Source organism: Canis lupus, chromosome 17 (genome assembly GCF_011100685.1).
Source record: "Canis lupus familiaris isolate Mischka breed German Shepherd chromosome 17, alternate assembly UU_Cfam_GSD_1.0, whole genome shotgun sequence".
Lineage (NCBI taxonomy): Eukaryota > Metazoa > Chordata > Mammalia > Carnivora > Canidae > Canis > Canis lupus.
In genome coordinates, this window is record NC_049238.1 from 55083876 (window position 1) to 55098995 (window position 15120).

At 45.5% G+C, this 15120-nt stretch overlaps 1 protein-coding gene across 3 annotated transcripts in view; it reads right to left on the reverse strand.

Annotated features, from left to right (window-relative positions):
- VTCN1 (V-set domain containing T cell activation inhibitor 1) overlaps positions 1-15120 on the reverse strand; it is a 55268-nt gene that overhangs the window by 23519 nt on the left and 16629 nt on the right. For 2 of the 3 annotated variants that reach the window (XM_038561886.1, XM_038561885.1), the window contains exon 2: positions 1217-1281. The exons of the other annotated variant lie outside the window; for it this stretch is intronic. In XM_038561886.1, the coding sequence (XP_038417814.1) occupies positions 1217-1281 (65 nt within the window). The remainder of the gene's footprint in view (positions 1-1216; positions 1282-15120) is intronic. 3 annotated transcript variants of the gene reach the window in all.

Consider the following 15120-nt stretch of genomic DNA (forward strand, 5'->3'; position numbering starts at 1 on the left):
CATTAGGAGTCTGCTTCTCCCTCTCCCTCTGCTCCTCTCCTCCCCTCTGCTCATGCTCTCTCTCTCTCTTTCAAATGAATAATTATTTTTTAAAAATAAAAAAAAATAGAGTGAAAAAGCAAACCATAGAGTAGAAGACAAGATTTTACAATGCATATAAACCAAATTGCACTCAAAATATATAAAGAATTCCTACAAATCAAAAAGAAAAAGATAATCCCATTGAAAAATGGATTAAAGACAAAAATACCCTTTTAAAATATATATTTTTATCTTATTTTTTAAGTAATCTCCACATCCAACATGGCGCTCAATCTTACCATGCCAAGATCAAGAGTCACGTGCTATACTAAGGCAGCCAGGTGCTCCAAAATAGCTATTTTTGATAAAGTGAGGAAAAGTGATAATGCCTCTTCTAGCCAAACACATCTATCATAAGTTTTCTTCATTTAGGCCTGTGGCCACTACATGGTGGCAGTACACTCACATCAGAGGAGAGGGACAGAGAGAAAAGGCAGGTGGAACCGTAAAAACTAAAGTTATAATGTGACAACTTTGGCTGCAGACTAAGTTAAAATAGAAATGTTGGCCCAAGCCAGGCAGTTTAGGGGAAATGGAGCAAACAGTTTGCCTCAGAGAAGACAGCTGCTGGCCTAACTCACTTAATGTCTTAATTAAGTGATGTCCATGATGGATGATTCCAAGACATGGTCCATACAGAAGAGGAAAGACAAGAGTATTCCTGCCACTGACATCAGCTGCACTCAGAAACTCACCATCCACACATGGTGGCATCTGTTCCCTACATGAACAGTGATCATAACCAGTGTTCTCTTTGCCTAAGACCCCTGTGTGCAAAGACCTGATAACTCTTCGATGTGTCAGAGGAAGCTTCATTGCACAGGAATCATCTGCCCAACCACTGATAGAATGGCTCAGCCACAGCCCTTTCCCACCACACCAGAGCGGCCTCTTCTACACTGACTGGTAGAGAGAACACTCTGATAATCATCCCATTTGGTTCTCTCAGCTACTTGGTGACGTAGACATTTCCCCACCTATACCGGAGGAAGAGAGCAGAGTCAATAAGCAGAAGAACCAGTGTGCTCTGGGGTTTCCTGAGTCCAAGCACACTCTTTCCATTTGACCCCATGGAGTAGTCGGGAATGTAATGGTGAGGGGTGAGTGGGTCACGGTAACACGAGAAATCACATACCTGAAATACCAAAACCGATGATAAGGGCAATGGCTCCAGCCAAAATAATGATGACGCTAATAATGCTATGGAGAGACAGAGAAACAGGAAATTACTCTTCATTTCACTTGACATGCCACTTTGTGACTAGGGTTTGTGTCTGTCATTTGTCAGAGGTCTACAGGGAGCATCTCAGCCTGTCTTCACCAGAAGCCCCTTCCTATAAAGAGGTGCCACAGAAAGGAATTGTCAACAGTCCCTTTCCCCCTGGGATGCTGGGAGAGATGAGAGGAGTGACCCTTTTACCTGAGTTCGTGTGTCATCTGATTGTCCTATTTCCAAGTTGGGAGAGACCATGTACCAAAATCGTTGGGGCACTACTGATGACACATCTCTGTAGTGCCAGGTGCCACTGGAGGGGTTCTAGGTACTCAGCCCACACAAAGCATTAATGCCCATCAATGATCTACCTGTCTTGTCTCCTTCCACCGACTTTACACTCCACTAAGGATGACAGTCATGTTTTTGCCTGTACCTTCTTCTCATCCCTAGTTCCCTCTCAACCCTGTAGATTCTCAGTGGCAGTTTGTTTTCTCTTATTTAAAAAGTAATAGGGCACCTGGCTTATTTATAATGTGGCTGAGTTGGGTAAGTGTCTGCCTTCAGTCCGGGTCATGATCCTAGGGTCCCCTGCTCAGCGGGGAGTCTGCTTTTCCCTCTCCCTCAGCCTGCCACGCTCCTTGCTTATGCGCTCTCTATCAAATAAATAAAATCTTAAAAAAATAAATAAAAATTAAATGAATGCATATCTATTACAGAAAATTTAGAAGATACAAAGAAGTTTAAAAAAAAAAAGGACAATAAAATAACCTGCAATGCCATCATCCGGACACAACCATGGTTAGCTTCTGGAGATGTATCCTGCCCGTTTTCAATGAACAAAGTAACAAATAACATTTGGGGGGGGGGGGGAAGAAAGTATTGTTTGTATTTGCTAAGTGCTAGAATTACTTGGCAGACATGTTGTTCTAGGCACCATTTATGGATTATATCATTTATCTATTCAATAACCTTGCGAGGCAAGCAAATTTATCATCTCCATTTTACTGATGAGGAAATGACACAGGGAGATTAAGCATCTTCCCTTAATTCGCAGCGCTGGTCGGGGAGGGAGTAGATGAGTGCAGACGCCCAGCTCTGCCCGCTGCCTCCAGGCGGGCCTGGGCTCCTCGAGGGGCCCCAGCTTTAGCTGCTGAGAATGACTTGGGCAGGACAGAAGGTCAGAGCTGCTGTGCCCAGCAGAGGGGTTCCCGGGAGCTGGCCCATCGCTGCCCGCCCTTGTGCATAGTCACCAGGCAGGTGTCCTTGGCCACACTCGCTCACTGCTGGCAACTCACACAGTCCCCACACCCACACCGATGTTACTCAAGAGCAAGACAAAAGAGACGCACAGGGAGGCAAAGAATGATGCCACAGAGAGCAAAGGGAAGCCAGGAAGTTTTTACTTTCTGCCCTGAATGGGCTCATTGTACCCGCACACCACATACTGGCCCCCCGCCCCCCGCCCTGGGCTCAGGGAAGGGCCCACCGGACAAAGACAACAGACTTAGGAGAAACAATTTTGAGTCAACAGTTTCCCTGCAGGTCAAGCCATCACGAGGTGCAGCTGGAGAGACGGCAATGGAATAAGCCCAACGAGGCTTTTAGCAATCGGGTATCTGCCATTGATTCCAAGGGGAGACACATCTGACCACCTTCCCTACGTCGACGCAGCCTCAGTTCTCACTGCTCCAAGTGGGTGAGAACAGCGACACAAGTTGAGCAAGAGGCACCATCTGGCTCCCTCTGACTGCCGGGCCAGAGGGTGGACTTGCATTTGTGAACCAGTGTCTTGCTTACCGTGGACCAACTACTTCTCTCTGAGACTCAGGTTCTTCATCTTGAAAATGGCAATAGGAGTAATTTCTGCTTTACCCGCTCTTAGGTCGTCAGGGATTGAAGTGTGTCCCCCGTGGCCCAAAGTTCATATTTTGAAGCGCTGACCTCAAGGACTTCAGAAGGTCACTTGACTGAGGAATAGGGTCTTTGAGGATGTAATTCATTGGATGAAGTCATACCAGAGTAGGGTGGGCCCCTAGTCCCATATGATTGGGGTCCTTATAAAAAGGGGAAATTTACCTACACACACACACCATTCACACTCACAAACTCACATGCCCAGGGAAAACACTCATGAAGATGAAAGCAGAGATCTACAAACCGAGGAACAACCAAGATGGCCCACAAACCACCAGAGGCTCGTGGGGGACCTGGAGCAGACTCTCCCTGACGCTGCAAAGGAACCAACCCTGCTGACAAGTGGGCTGCTAGTCTCTAGAGTGGCGAGAGAACATATTTCTGCAGGTTAAGCCACCTGGTCGGTGGTTCTTTGTCACAACGGCCCTAGCAAACTTATGTCAAAGGGTTGTTTTAAGATCAAATTAGACAGTGGTTGTGGCATATCCATAAAGGGCTGTTCATATATTGCTTTTTACTATAAACAAGTCTACCTGCAGCTGTTGGCTTTAGGTTTGTTATTAAAAGCTATGACTTAGGGGCACCTGGGTAGCTCCGTGGTTGAGAGTCTACCATTGGCTCAGGGACTGAACCCAGGGTCCTGGGATCGAGTCCTACATTGGCTTCCCCACAGGGAGCCTGCTTCTCCCTCTGCCTATGTCTCTGCCTCTCTCTGTGTCTCTCACGAATAAATAAAATCTTAAAAAAAAAAAAAAAGCTATGCCTTAACCCTGGGGAGTAGTCCATCTGGTAATAATGGCAACATAATAGTATTTTGATACATCAAAAATATCAAAAATACCCTGCACCAGGCTCAGTGCTGGTGTCCAATGAGCATTTTCTCCTTTGTATTATCAAGCACCGTTGAGTAGCTCCTTAATTTCTCTGACATCCCTTCCTTTCTGTCTTCACTGCCCCCCCCACTCACCACTATGTCTCCCCAGCATTTTTACAGTGTTCTAACGGTTTCCCTTGTTCTCAGGCTGGACCTCTCCTACCCACTCTTCACACTGCCAGCCTCACGGTGACTTCAGAGTTTCTATACAACAGCGGTGAGGGGAGACAACCTAGCGGGAAGTGGGAGCCGGAGGGATCAGAGGGAGGGTAGATATGCTGAGGCCCCAAGCATGGCTTCTGGGCCAGGCCTGCAGGTTGGAGCCACGGCACCACCGCTTCCAGTCGAGTGACTTCCCGTTCCTTCTTGTTCAGATTAAATGAGTTAACACAATGCTAACACGAGTGAAGTGGTTTGTAAAAATCACTTGGAATAGTACCCGGAATGTGGGAAGCTTCCATAAATATCAGCTCTTCCCTTTCTTATTTCTCGGCTGTGGTTACATAACAAGCACATGCTTCTAAGTTAGAGTATGTGTCTCCTTGGTGGTGCTGTTTGGGGATTAACACCGTCCCCCTCCCCTCCCCGCTCCACTTACTGAGCTCTTTGTAAGAATGATTCCAAAACTGAACTATAGTCATAATCGTCCTCTGCTTAAGACTTTGAGTGTCTTCTTCTCTCCCCTGTGATAACAATTCACTGTTTCTTTCTTTTTTTAAAAAAAGATTGTATTTATTTATTCATGAGAGACACAGAAAGAAAGGCAGAGACACAGGCAGAGGGAAAAGCAGGCTCCCCGCAGGAGGCCCGATGCAGGACTCGATCCTGGGACCCCGGAGTCAGGCCCTGGGCCAAAGGCAGATGCTCAACTGCTGAACCATCCAGAAGTCCCAATGATTCACTCTTTGATGTGTCCTTCGATGGCCTCTCAAAGGGGGTACTTTGCTTTCTTTCCAGCCTCTGCCTCCCCTCACTTCCCCGGGGTTTCTGCACTCTAGCTGCCCCGAAGAATCGCGCATCCCCCCGCCGCTGGCCTTCGCATGTGCTGTCCTCTCTCTCAGGAAGAGCAAAGGCTCTGAACAGATACCTGGCCACTCCGGGGACAAGAAGGCAGGCGACAGTGGAGGTAAGGGACCAGGCGGAGCGCAGCCCCGCATGTTTCTCTGATTGTCTCTCAGCAATTTCTCTAAGCAGGCATCACCTTGAGCTTGGCGCGGCACTGCCATTCCCGTGGGAAACGGTGCAACCTCTAGAGCCTTGGAAAAGAAAGCAGGAGCCCAGAGCAGCCAAATTAAATAATTCCCGTCTGCTGCTTATTAATTTTTTAAGACGTTGAATAAAATATTCGCATAAGGTGTTCTGACATTGCTTTTTGGTTTTTACTTTTCCAGAATAATTTCCAATAACGATGCTGCGGGGACATTTTTAATGCAAAAACTGTCTTTTAACCGCTGCATTGGAATTCACAGTGCACACTTATTAGACACACCTTATGAAGGGCCCAGGTGGAAAATCAATGCTTTTGGAGGATCTGTTTAGGAAGCATTGATTAAGTATTTATTGTGTGAATGACATTCCTAGGCAATAGGGAGGACATATAGGGATGAAGGGTCTGCCCTCAAGGAGCTTACAGGATAGCTGAGATAAAACACACACGCACGCACATGCAACATACACAGACACACACAACATAAACAGACATGGACGCATTCAAGGGCATATAACATTCACAGACACACACGCACAGAGCATACACAGACACACATGCACACACAACATACACAGACACACACACATGCAATGCAACACGCAGAGGCACACATGCAAACATGCACACACAACATGCACAGACATGCATGCACATGCACACCTGGGCACTGCAATAATACTAGACACATATGGGCAGGGCGTTGGTAAAGAGAGGAACATATTCTCACAGGAATCCCAGGGAGTAGGAAGTATTTTAAATCTGAGTGAAATAGGGAAATTCAAAGTGTATTTCCATTAACAAATTTCAGAGAAGGTTAAGAGAAAGGCTTCATTGAGAAATATATTTAGCCAATTCATGCTGCTACAGACTGTCTCTCTAAGCCCGAAACCCAAAGAAAAGTGGTATTTCTGCTGCCTGGACAGGGTCAGGACACAAGCATCCCACTCAGAGCTCTGGGCCGGGAGAAGGGGCTTTCAGGGGCTGCAGGACTCAGAGCCTTGCAGGGGGATGGGGTGGGTAATTGGATTCCATCAAACACGTCTATACCACCTGAAGATGGCCTTGTTGGGTTCCCTCCCACGTCTTTGCTTCTGCCGCTGTTGCCTTGAAAGAAATTAGGCATTTCTGTGACGACATGCTATGTGTGTTCCAGAAAGGCCTCATGCTGTACAAAGTCGCACAGCAGAGGAGCCAGGCTTGTGGGGAGAAAAAGGGTTCAGGGCAGAGCACTCAAAACCTACGTGACTTTGTAATCAGTCTACTAACAGAAACAACACTTGGAACATCGGGAGATGACTCGGACAGCCAAAGCAGACAGCTCAGTAGGGCCAGAAGCTTCCAGGGATATTAAAAATGCCCAGAAATGGGCACTTGGGTGGCTCAGTAGTTGCACATCTGCCTTTCGCTCAGGTCATGATCCCAGGTTCCTCTGGGGAGCCTGCCTCTCCCTCTGCCTGTGTCTCTGCCTCTCTCTGTGTGTCTTTCATGAATAAATAAATAGAATCTTAAAAAAAAAAGTAAAAATGCACAGACACTATTGAGGAGACACTGACTGAAGGTACCATGAGCAAGTGAGTTTTCTGGAACAGAGGGTACATGGAGAGGTGAGCCTAAGATGTGTTTCTCTGGGGAGGGAGCCCCAAGTACAGGTGTCTATTTAAAATTTTTTGAGGAAATCACAAACAAACCTGAAAGCCACACCAAGCTACAAAGTTCCCATGTGGCAGGAGGCCACTAGTTCATCCCCACCCCTGTAATAGCTCCTCTAGCTCCGGTTCCCAAAACAAGGGCTTTCTGGATCTGCTACACTGTGTATAGGGCACACATTCTGACAAAGCGCTCTCTGTTTGATCCAAACATTAGTGGTTTCTATGTTTTCTGGTTTCTGCCTCCTTCCCAAATACGAATGGAACCGATAGATACCACATTCCTTCAGATCGTCAGCTTTCCTCCACTTGAATAAATGATAAATGATTAAAACTCTGAAAAGTCAATTAAGTTAGCACACGTATGATTAATCTGAATAAATTATACTTTTAAATTAAATGTATCAAGCAGAGTATTTGAGTAAATCAAGTAAATATTTGAATAAATCAAATACATTACTTTGTTCAGAAACTAACCGAGTGACTGAGTTTATAAAGAATACTGAAATTGAAGACATTTTAGCCTATCTAAAACATTTCTCTTCTCTCCATCCCCCCCCATAAAAGGAGAAAAGGAATTATTTTTAAACACCACGTGGAAGAGAGTGTTGGGCTTCAAGGTAAAATGATCTATTTTCTAGATATTGATTACTACCGGTTTTAGGTTTCTGAGAGGCTTAGATTGTTGTCTCCTCAACACGTTTTCCCCATCTCTATAGTCCCCTGCTTTATCTCTTTGTATTGGTACAATCAGGGCCAGTATTGATCCAGGGAACTGAGAGCATGAGCATTTGAAGTGGTAAATGGAGGGTCAGGAACCAATTGGCAAAAAGGACACTGTTACGTGGAGCTTTAGCAGTGTGTGTGGGAGGGCGGGCCTCCTGGGAAGCCTTGCTCTGTCCACACTGCTTTCATGGCAGTGGACAGCATGGCTTTCTGTTTGGGGAAGACGTTTGAGAAAATTGCACAGAAGAGACTTGGGTGCTTTTGAGTATCAGGTTGAGGCATCCTGTCTTCCTTCAAGCTGCCACTAAGAATCACGACACAGTCTTATGGGGGGAGTCCTCCAAAGCACAGGCCTCAGGATTACATCCTGCCTGGGCCTCAATGCCACAAAACCAGGGAGACATGACCAGGAAATAGATTGCATCTTGCACACCAACTTCTTCTGAATGATTGATAGTAATGGCCTTGGATATTGTGTTGGAGAAGATTGCAAGACCGCCTCTGGCAGGAGAGAATGCCACCACCGATGAGTGATTTCTGAGTGGGCGTGTGGCCCCGAGTGCCATATCTGGGCTAGTAGCAAAACATGAAAGGGGCTCGAACTGACCACTGGCCACAAACTACCAGGGTCTTAGGCTAATTTAATAGCAAAGTAATGACAGTAAAATGGCAACATTAGAGGACACTCATCTGGGGAGGGATTTTTGGCCGATGCTTTAAGAAGAACATGGATTAACATATTTGTTTAGGACAGGGTTTCTCAGGCTCAGCACTATTGGCTATTTGGGCCAGATAATTCCTTGTTGCTGGGGGCTGTCCTTTGCCTTGTAGGATCTTTAGCAGCTGGCTTCTATCTTTAGATGCCAGCAGTAGCTCTGCCCTTCTGGTGAGAACTTAAAAGGTCTCTAGACATGTTGCTCCAGTTGAGAACCATTGATCTAAGTGGGACCAGCATGGCGATGTGATTAGAAGACATTTCTTTTGAAGAAGACTTGAAGGAACAGGGGTAGTTTAATTTAGAGGAGTCTAAATATAGTGACGATCATTTTAAAAACTGAAAGGTGCCGTATAGGCTTGTTCTCTATCACTCTGGAAGAAACGAAGCCTATAGGTGAGAATTGTAGGAGGTTAGATTTAGATTCTGTATATAGAGAAACTTTCCAAGGGTGCTCTCTGGTATTGGCTTGAGACTGCAGTTTCCTGTCACGGGAACTGTGCCTACAAGCAAGGACTGAGTAACTACTTTGGGGCACCAGAGAGGGGTTGGAAGAGTTTTGAAAGTCCCTTTCAGATAGTTAAACGATACCATAATTTGATATTCCTTGGGATTTGCTCTCGCCTTGCCCTTGCCACAGTTACCTATTCTGTATCTGCCTCCCAAACCCTATATTAATAACATAATGATGATAGCTGGTATTTCCTGAGTGCATGTTGTCATTTATTAATGAGAATTTAATTTCCACAATAACCCTATGAGATGGGTACTATTATCTTTCTTTTCAGATAAGGAAACTGAGGCCACCCTCATCCAAGTGCTCACCCTTAGATCATTAAATTAGAGCAGGATTAGACTTCGGTCTAATTTTCCATCACCCATGGCCTTAATATACTGTATGTTATACAAATCCAAAGTTTTCTAAATCCCAGGGTTCAAATCAGTTTCCAGGCTCATGTTTTGTATAGTTGTAACTGATGGAAGGACAACGTGCCCGATCTTGCACAGATTTTTTTTTAAAGATTTTATTTATTCATGAGAGACACAGAGAGAGGCAGAGACATAGGCAGAGGGAGAAGCAGGCTCCTTGGAGGGAGCCCGATGTGGAACTTGATCCCAGAACCCCAGGATCACGCCCTGAGCCAAAGACATGTTCAACCACTGAGACACCCAGATGCTCCCCAATCTTGCACAGATTGAAGAAGTCCACCTCTCTCATGTGGTATCTCTAGTTTGAGCCTCTGGAAGGAAAATCGAAAGGAGGGAGTAGTAACAGATGGAAAAATACAAAACGTTAACAGGTAGATACCTCTCCCTAAACAGTATCTGAGTTTGCAGCAAGCCATTCTGTTTTATTCTTTGGCCACTCTATTTATACCTGTCCGCTGATTGCCCGTGAAGCACACATTAGCATTTCATTAGCCTTGTGCACACTGTTTTCCAGTGGCACAAACAGAATGAGACAAAAGTCAATCTAAGGTTGATTGCCAGTCTTTCCCTAATCATACCTGTGTTTCCCATTCCTCCTTATTCTCACTGGAGAGCAAAAATGCATTTCCAGAAGACTTCTCCAGCAGTATAAACTGGTCCCGTTGTGTTTAATAACAAACATACTTCAGAACGTTTATGAACCTCCCATGAAGTGTCTGAACTGTCAGAAAAGCCAGGCAGCCCCGAAGCAGTCTGTGTGGTCTGAACCGAAACAGCCTAGTTGTTAAGTTTTCCAGACCAAAGCCTGGGAGAGATTTCCAGAGGCGTTCACAGTACCTGGAGTGAAATTTGGCCACTAATAAGCACATCCTTCTCATGACTAGCAGTGATTTGGGGGCTGCTCTTCTAGCATGCACGGCCTCCTTCCCACCTTGTCCCAGATCACCTTGCCCTCCTCACCCCTCCTGCTGAGCCCAGTCCAGATGAGGGCAGGGGCACTGCTCAGTGACAGCCTGGTCATCTCTGGAATGGATGGAACAAAGGGGGTGCTTCTATCCTTCTCTGCTTATCACCTGCACAGAGAACCTGGCATCCTTTTCCTAATGAAGCCTTGATGGGAGCAGGGGGCTTGTATATTGGAGCCATTCATTCATTCTATTGCAATTCATTCTACTGTATCTACGTCCAGACTAAGCACCACTATCGCCCCAGGATCGCTGTCAGGGTCAGAGAAACAACTGTGCTTTGTATCGGTATCAGTTATTGTTTCTAAATTATTAAGGCTAATTCTTATTTTTAGCCCTTCTCCCTCCAATGTAAGTGATTTCTCATGGCTTATAGATCAAGGTTCGCATTTTGCTTAGCATTGAAGACGATCGTAAAATGCTCCATATGATTGATGTGACCCCGTTCTCCTTCTGGAGCTGTGAAATCTTAGCAAACGGATCTGTGCATTGTCTCCTGTTGCTCCCTGCCTAGAACATTCTTCCACCACTTCTCTGGCTTTGAAAGGTGGGCCCCACTCAAAGCCCAGGGTGGCTCTGCCTCGCCTCTGACACCTTCCAGAAGGCCTCGTCCAGAGGATGCTCTCCTTTCCCTTTCATTAGTGGGTTTAAGGGGGTGAGGCAGGAAGGGGAACCTTACAGGGCAGGGCCTGAGGGAGACAAGGAGGGCCACTGAGAAGGTTGATGGGGGAGGACAGGGCAATTTCAACCACTCTGGGCTGTGTACATTCCCCTCTACCCTTTCTCTCTGTCGGTCATGGCAACCTGGGCCTCAGGCCGAGGGGTGGCCCACGGAGTGGATGATCTATAGTTTAGATTACCCTGCAACACCCGAAAGCCCCAGGGACAGTGGTGACGTTTCGTTCCTTTCTTGCCTTCAGGAAACCCATGCTATCACGAGAGAGATTCAGAGAAGTACTTGGGCTGTCTTCTCTTAGAAGGCCTAGTCCTGGGATTGGTTCATTGTTTATTCATTAATAAAGCCAGAACCAAGTATATCTGTCCCCCTAAGAACTTGACTCAAGCACATATACCTGTCACAGGCAGTCTGATACCTCTATGCTCTGAAAGGGGATGCAGTGTCATATTTGTACCCCCCCCCCGCGAGGCTTCTGTTATTGACTCTATTTCAGTCATGCCAGGAAATCTCCCCATTGATAAGCAGACCACTGGATCCTAGAAATCAATAGGGATATGTCGTTCAGTCTTCCCAAAGTCCTACCCAGAGTCCCCCCCCACAAACCCTCATCTGCCAGGCCCCACATTCTCATTGTGTAGATGTGGGTACAGCTCTGCAGGGGTGGGGATGAATGTGTGGCAATTAGACAAGCCTGTCCCAATCCTTGAGGGCCTGGCCTGCTGGAGAGCTGAGCTCCTCAGTCACAGACCCTGGGGCTGCTCTCTCTATATGACAGGCCTTGGCTGCTTATTCCAAGGATGCTTGAGGAGACATACCCTGTCCTAGGATCCATAGTCATCCTTGAGTTAAACTCCTCTGTGGATCTGTTCATCTGTAACAGATGCAGAGAAAGTTTCCCTGGCCTTCCAACCTAGAATCTGCACCCTGCTTGTGCCCTGGAGCTGGCCTTGAACCCAAGTCCTCCTTGTGATTTCAGATGCTGCCACTTGGTCTTTTCCCTGTGGTCCAGCCTGACTTCTGGGGCACAGTCTCAACTTTCTCCTGTAGACTCCTGGTTGCTGCATTCCCACAGGCAGGGACTCCCAGCCTGATACTATATGCAAGAAGGTTCTGCTGTGTTCTCCTGTATTTGCTCCCAACCCACCATCTGAGACCCCATGGGCCACCCTAACCCATGGCAGGCCCAGAGTTTGGCACTAACCCAGCGATTAATGGGTTACTGGGCTACTATGAAACACAAAATTTCTGTTTTATCTTCTGATTTAGACCTTGACATATTTAAATACTGTATTTTAGTGAAAGCTTAAAATTTGAATCTAAATCTAAAATATTAATTTGAGCATTAAAAAGTAAAGAATGTATATGAATTCTGAAAGTTTCAGCAGTTTGAACACAAATATAAGCTCAAGAAGATGTAAATAAATGTGTGGATCCTTCATTCCATTTCTTGCCCCATTTCTGGCCCCCTCCCTCTAACCTACTCTGGGCCCCTAAAGATGCCAGGCTGTCTCTTCCCTCTGTGTTTTATTCAAGCTGTTTTTCCTGTTCTTCGACCATGGTAGGAACTTAATAAATGTTTGTTGAATAAATGCTTCACCTTAGAGAAGGCTTCCCTCAGAGTATCTAGCACATAGTATTCAAAAGTTGTTGAATTAATGAATAAATCAAATATCCATGCTGTGTTACTAAGGGAAACTAATGCAGTCTTAACTTTTGAGCAGCCTTTTATGGGAGAAATTATCATTTATATTCCTCTCTAAAGGAAGATAATCTTTTAAAAAATTAGGGTCTATGAAATCTTGCTGGTGCCTGAATTCTAACACACCGCCTCGGAGGGCTGGAAATAGAAGACCTAGTTGGCTGGTGGGGGTGGGGGCAGGAAGCAAACCTGGAAATGGAATTAATTGATAACAGCCATGCTTGATCACTTGTTAAATCTGGGTCTTTTCAGTCATCTCTCTCCGCAGATGATTTACAAAATAGAGGTGCCCCTCTAAAAAAAAAGGAACTTGTTGCAGAATGAAAATTTAAATTTCCAGCAATAGTGAATATAAATATTCTTTAAAAAATAACAGTCGTACTTAAAAACGCTTTACACGCTGAATCAAACAAAAAACCCCCACACACGTTTTTGAACACTTGGTTTTGCTGGTAAGAGAGTAGGAGAGATTAGCAGAGGCTAAAGCAAAGGAGACTCATGAATCCAGACAGAGAGGAGAGTGCTACACACAGTGGCTGTCTATGCATTCTAGTGGCCAAAAGCTTCAATCTTAAGAGCCATGCTGAAGAAGACAAAGCTACCACGCTGCACAAGCTGGGGACTCTTTTTTTTTTTAAGATTTTATTATTCATGAGAGACAGAGAAAGGCAGAGACATAGGCAGAGGGAAGAAGCTCCTTCTCTGAGCAGGGAGCCCTATGCGGGACTTGATCCCAGGACCCCAGGATCATGACCTGTGCCAAAGGCAGATGCTCAGCCACTGGCCACCCGGGTGTCCCCAAGCTAGAGACTCTTAATTGGAGACTCACATAATCCAGGATCCTCCACTCACCCAAAGGGTGACCACCTCATTTGGTCTTGGTTTCAGTGGAAGAGAAAGCAGGACTACCTGAGATGGTGTGTGTACCAACCAGTTGTCCTGCAGGTTTGAGGCCCGATTTCACAAGTCCTCCAGTTCCAAAAAAACCTAAACTAAGAATCAAGTGTAAAGGCTTCCTAGTTGCTAACGTGCCAATGCCTCATAGAAGCAAAAGCAAACCTTCTTTGGGATGCCTGGGTGGCTCAGCGGTTGAGCGCTTGTCTTTGGCCCAGGGCGTGATCCTGGAGTCTCAGGATTGAGTCCCACATCAGGCTCCCCGCATGGAGCCTGCTTCTCTCTCTGCCTATGTCTCTGCCTCTGTGTGTGTGTCTCTCATGAATAAATAAATAAATAAAATCTTAAAAAAAAAAAAAGCAAACCTTCTTTGAAGACATGCGCTCTCAATCCAAGCCCCAAAGGATATCAGCAGATGAAATTCCCCAAAATATATAAGCTCATAATTAAAAAATCACAAGGAAAAAACTACCATGAATAAGAACTGGTAGAAAAGAGAAGCAGATTTGGAAGGTAGACTTCAAATACTGAAACCACAGAGCCCAGAATATAAAATAAGGCTTTTCAATGTGTTCAAATGAAAGTAGGAGGGAATGAGAAGCCTGAGGAAGGAGCAAGAGACTAAGTCTGACAGGATAAAGGTTTGAAAAACAACAAAACATAATGTCTGGAAGCGAAAAATAAATCATTGAGCTTAAAGCTCTAGAACAAGTTAAGTTACAACTGCGCACAACTGGAAGGGACAATCAGTCAAGCAGAGGTAAGAGTTGACTGATTACACAAGATGCAGTATAGAGAAACAGATGAAAAATATGAAAAGACACACCAAGACCAAAACGAGAAATTTTAGTATATATCTCATTAGAAGTAAAGAATGAGAGAGAGAGGGAGGCGCGATATCTGAAGAGAAAAAGACTGAGTGTTTTTTGGTATTTATGAAAGATCCCAATTTTCAGACTCAGGAAGCTCAGTGAATCTCAAGTAAGGGAAATGAAAGCTCCAAGACACTTCATAATGCAACCAATGAGCAAAGAGCAAAACGATCTTAAAAGAGAGAAGACAGGTTACCTAGAAAGGAATGACAACTAAAAGTCGCAAGGGATGCCGGAGAAATGATGGGATTATATCTCCAAAGTGCTACAAGAACAGGAAATGAGAGATATGAAGTCTGGCTACAGGGCTCAGCAGGTATTACAGACACAGATATGATACGGAGAGAATATGGCACCCAACATGAAGCTTCATGCCCAATTGACAGGCTACTAGAAGCTGCTACAAAAACTGAAACGCAAGATTTGTACCTCCACCCCAGGGCAGAATCGCTCTTAATGGTCATCCAGAGAATTCATTTCAGGCAATTTTGTGCAAGTTAGAGAAACAAGTGACAGACAAAGCTTTGCTGTCCAGGGGTCTAAGCTTTCAGAACTTCAAGAGATGGGACAAAGCAGACTTTACTGAGCCGCACCGGGCTCTTCATGAGGCCAACCAAGTATGACCTCGTGACATTAGCACAGCAGGCACGGCAACCTGTCCCTCCCACCCCTGACCAACACTCACAATAGGACCGGAGA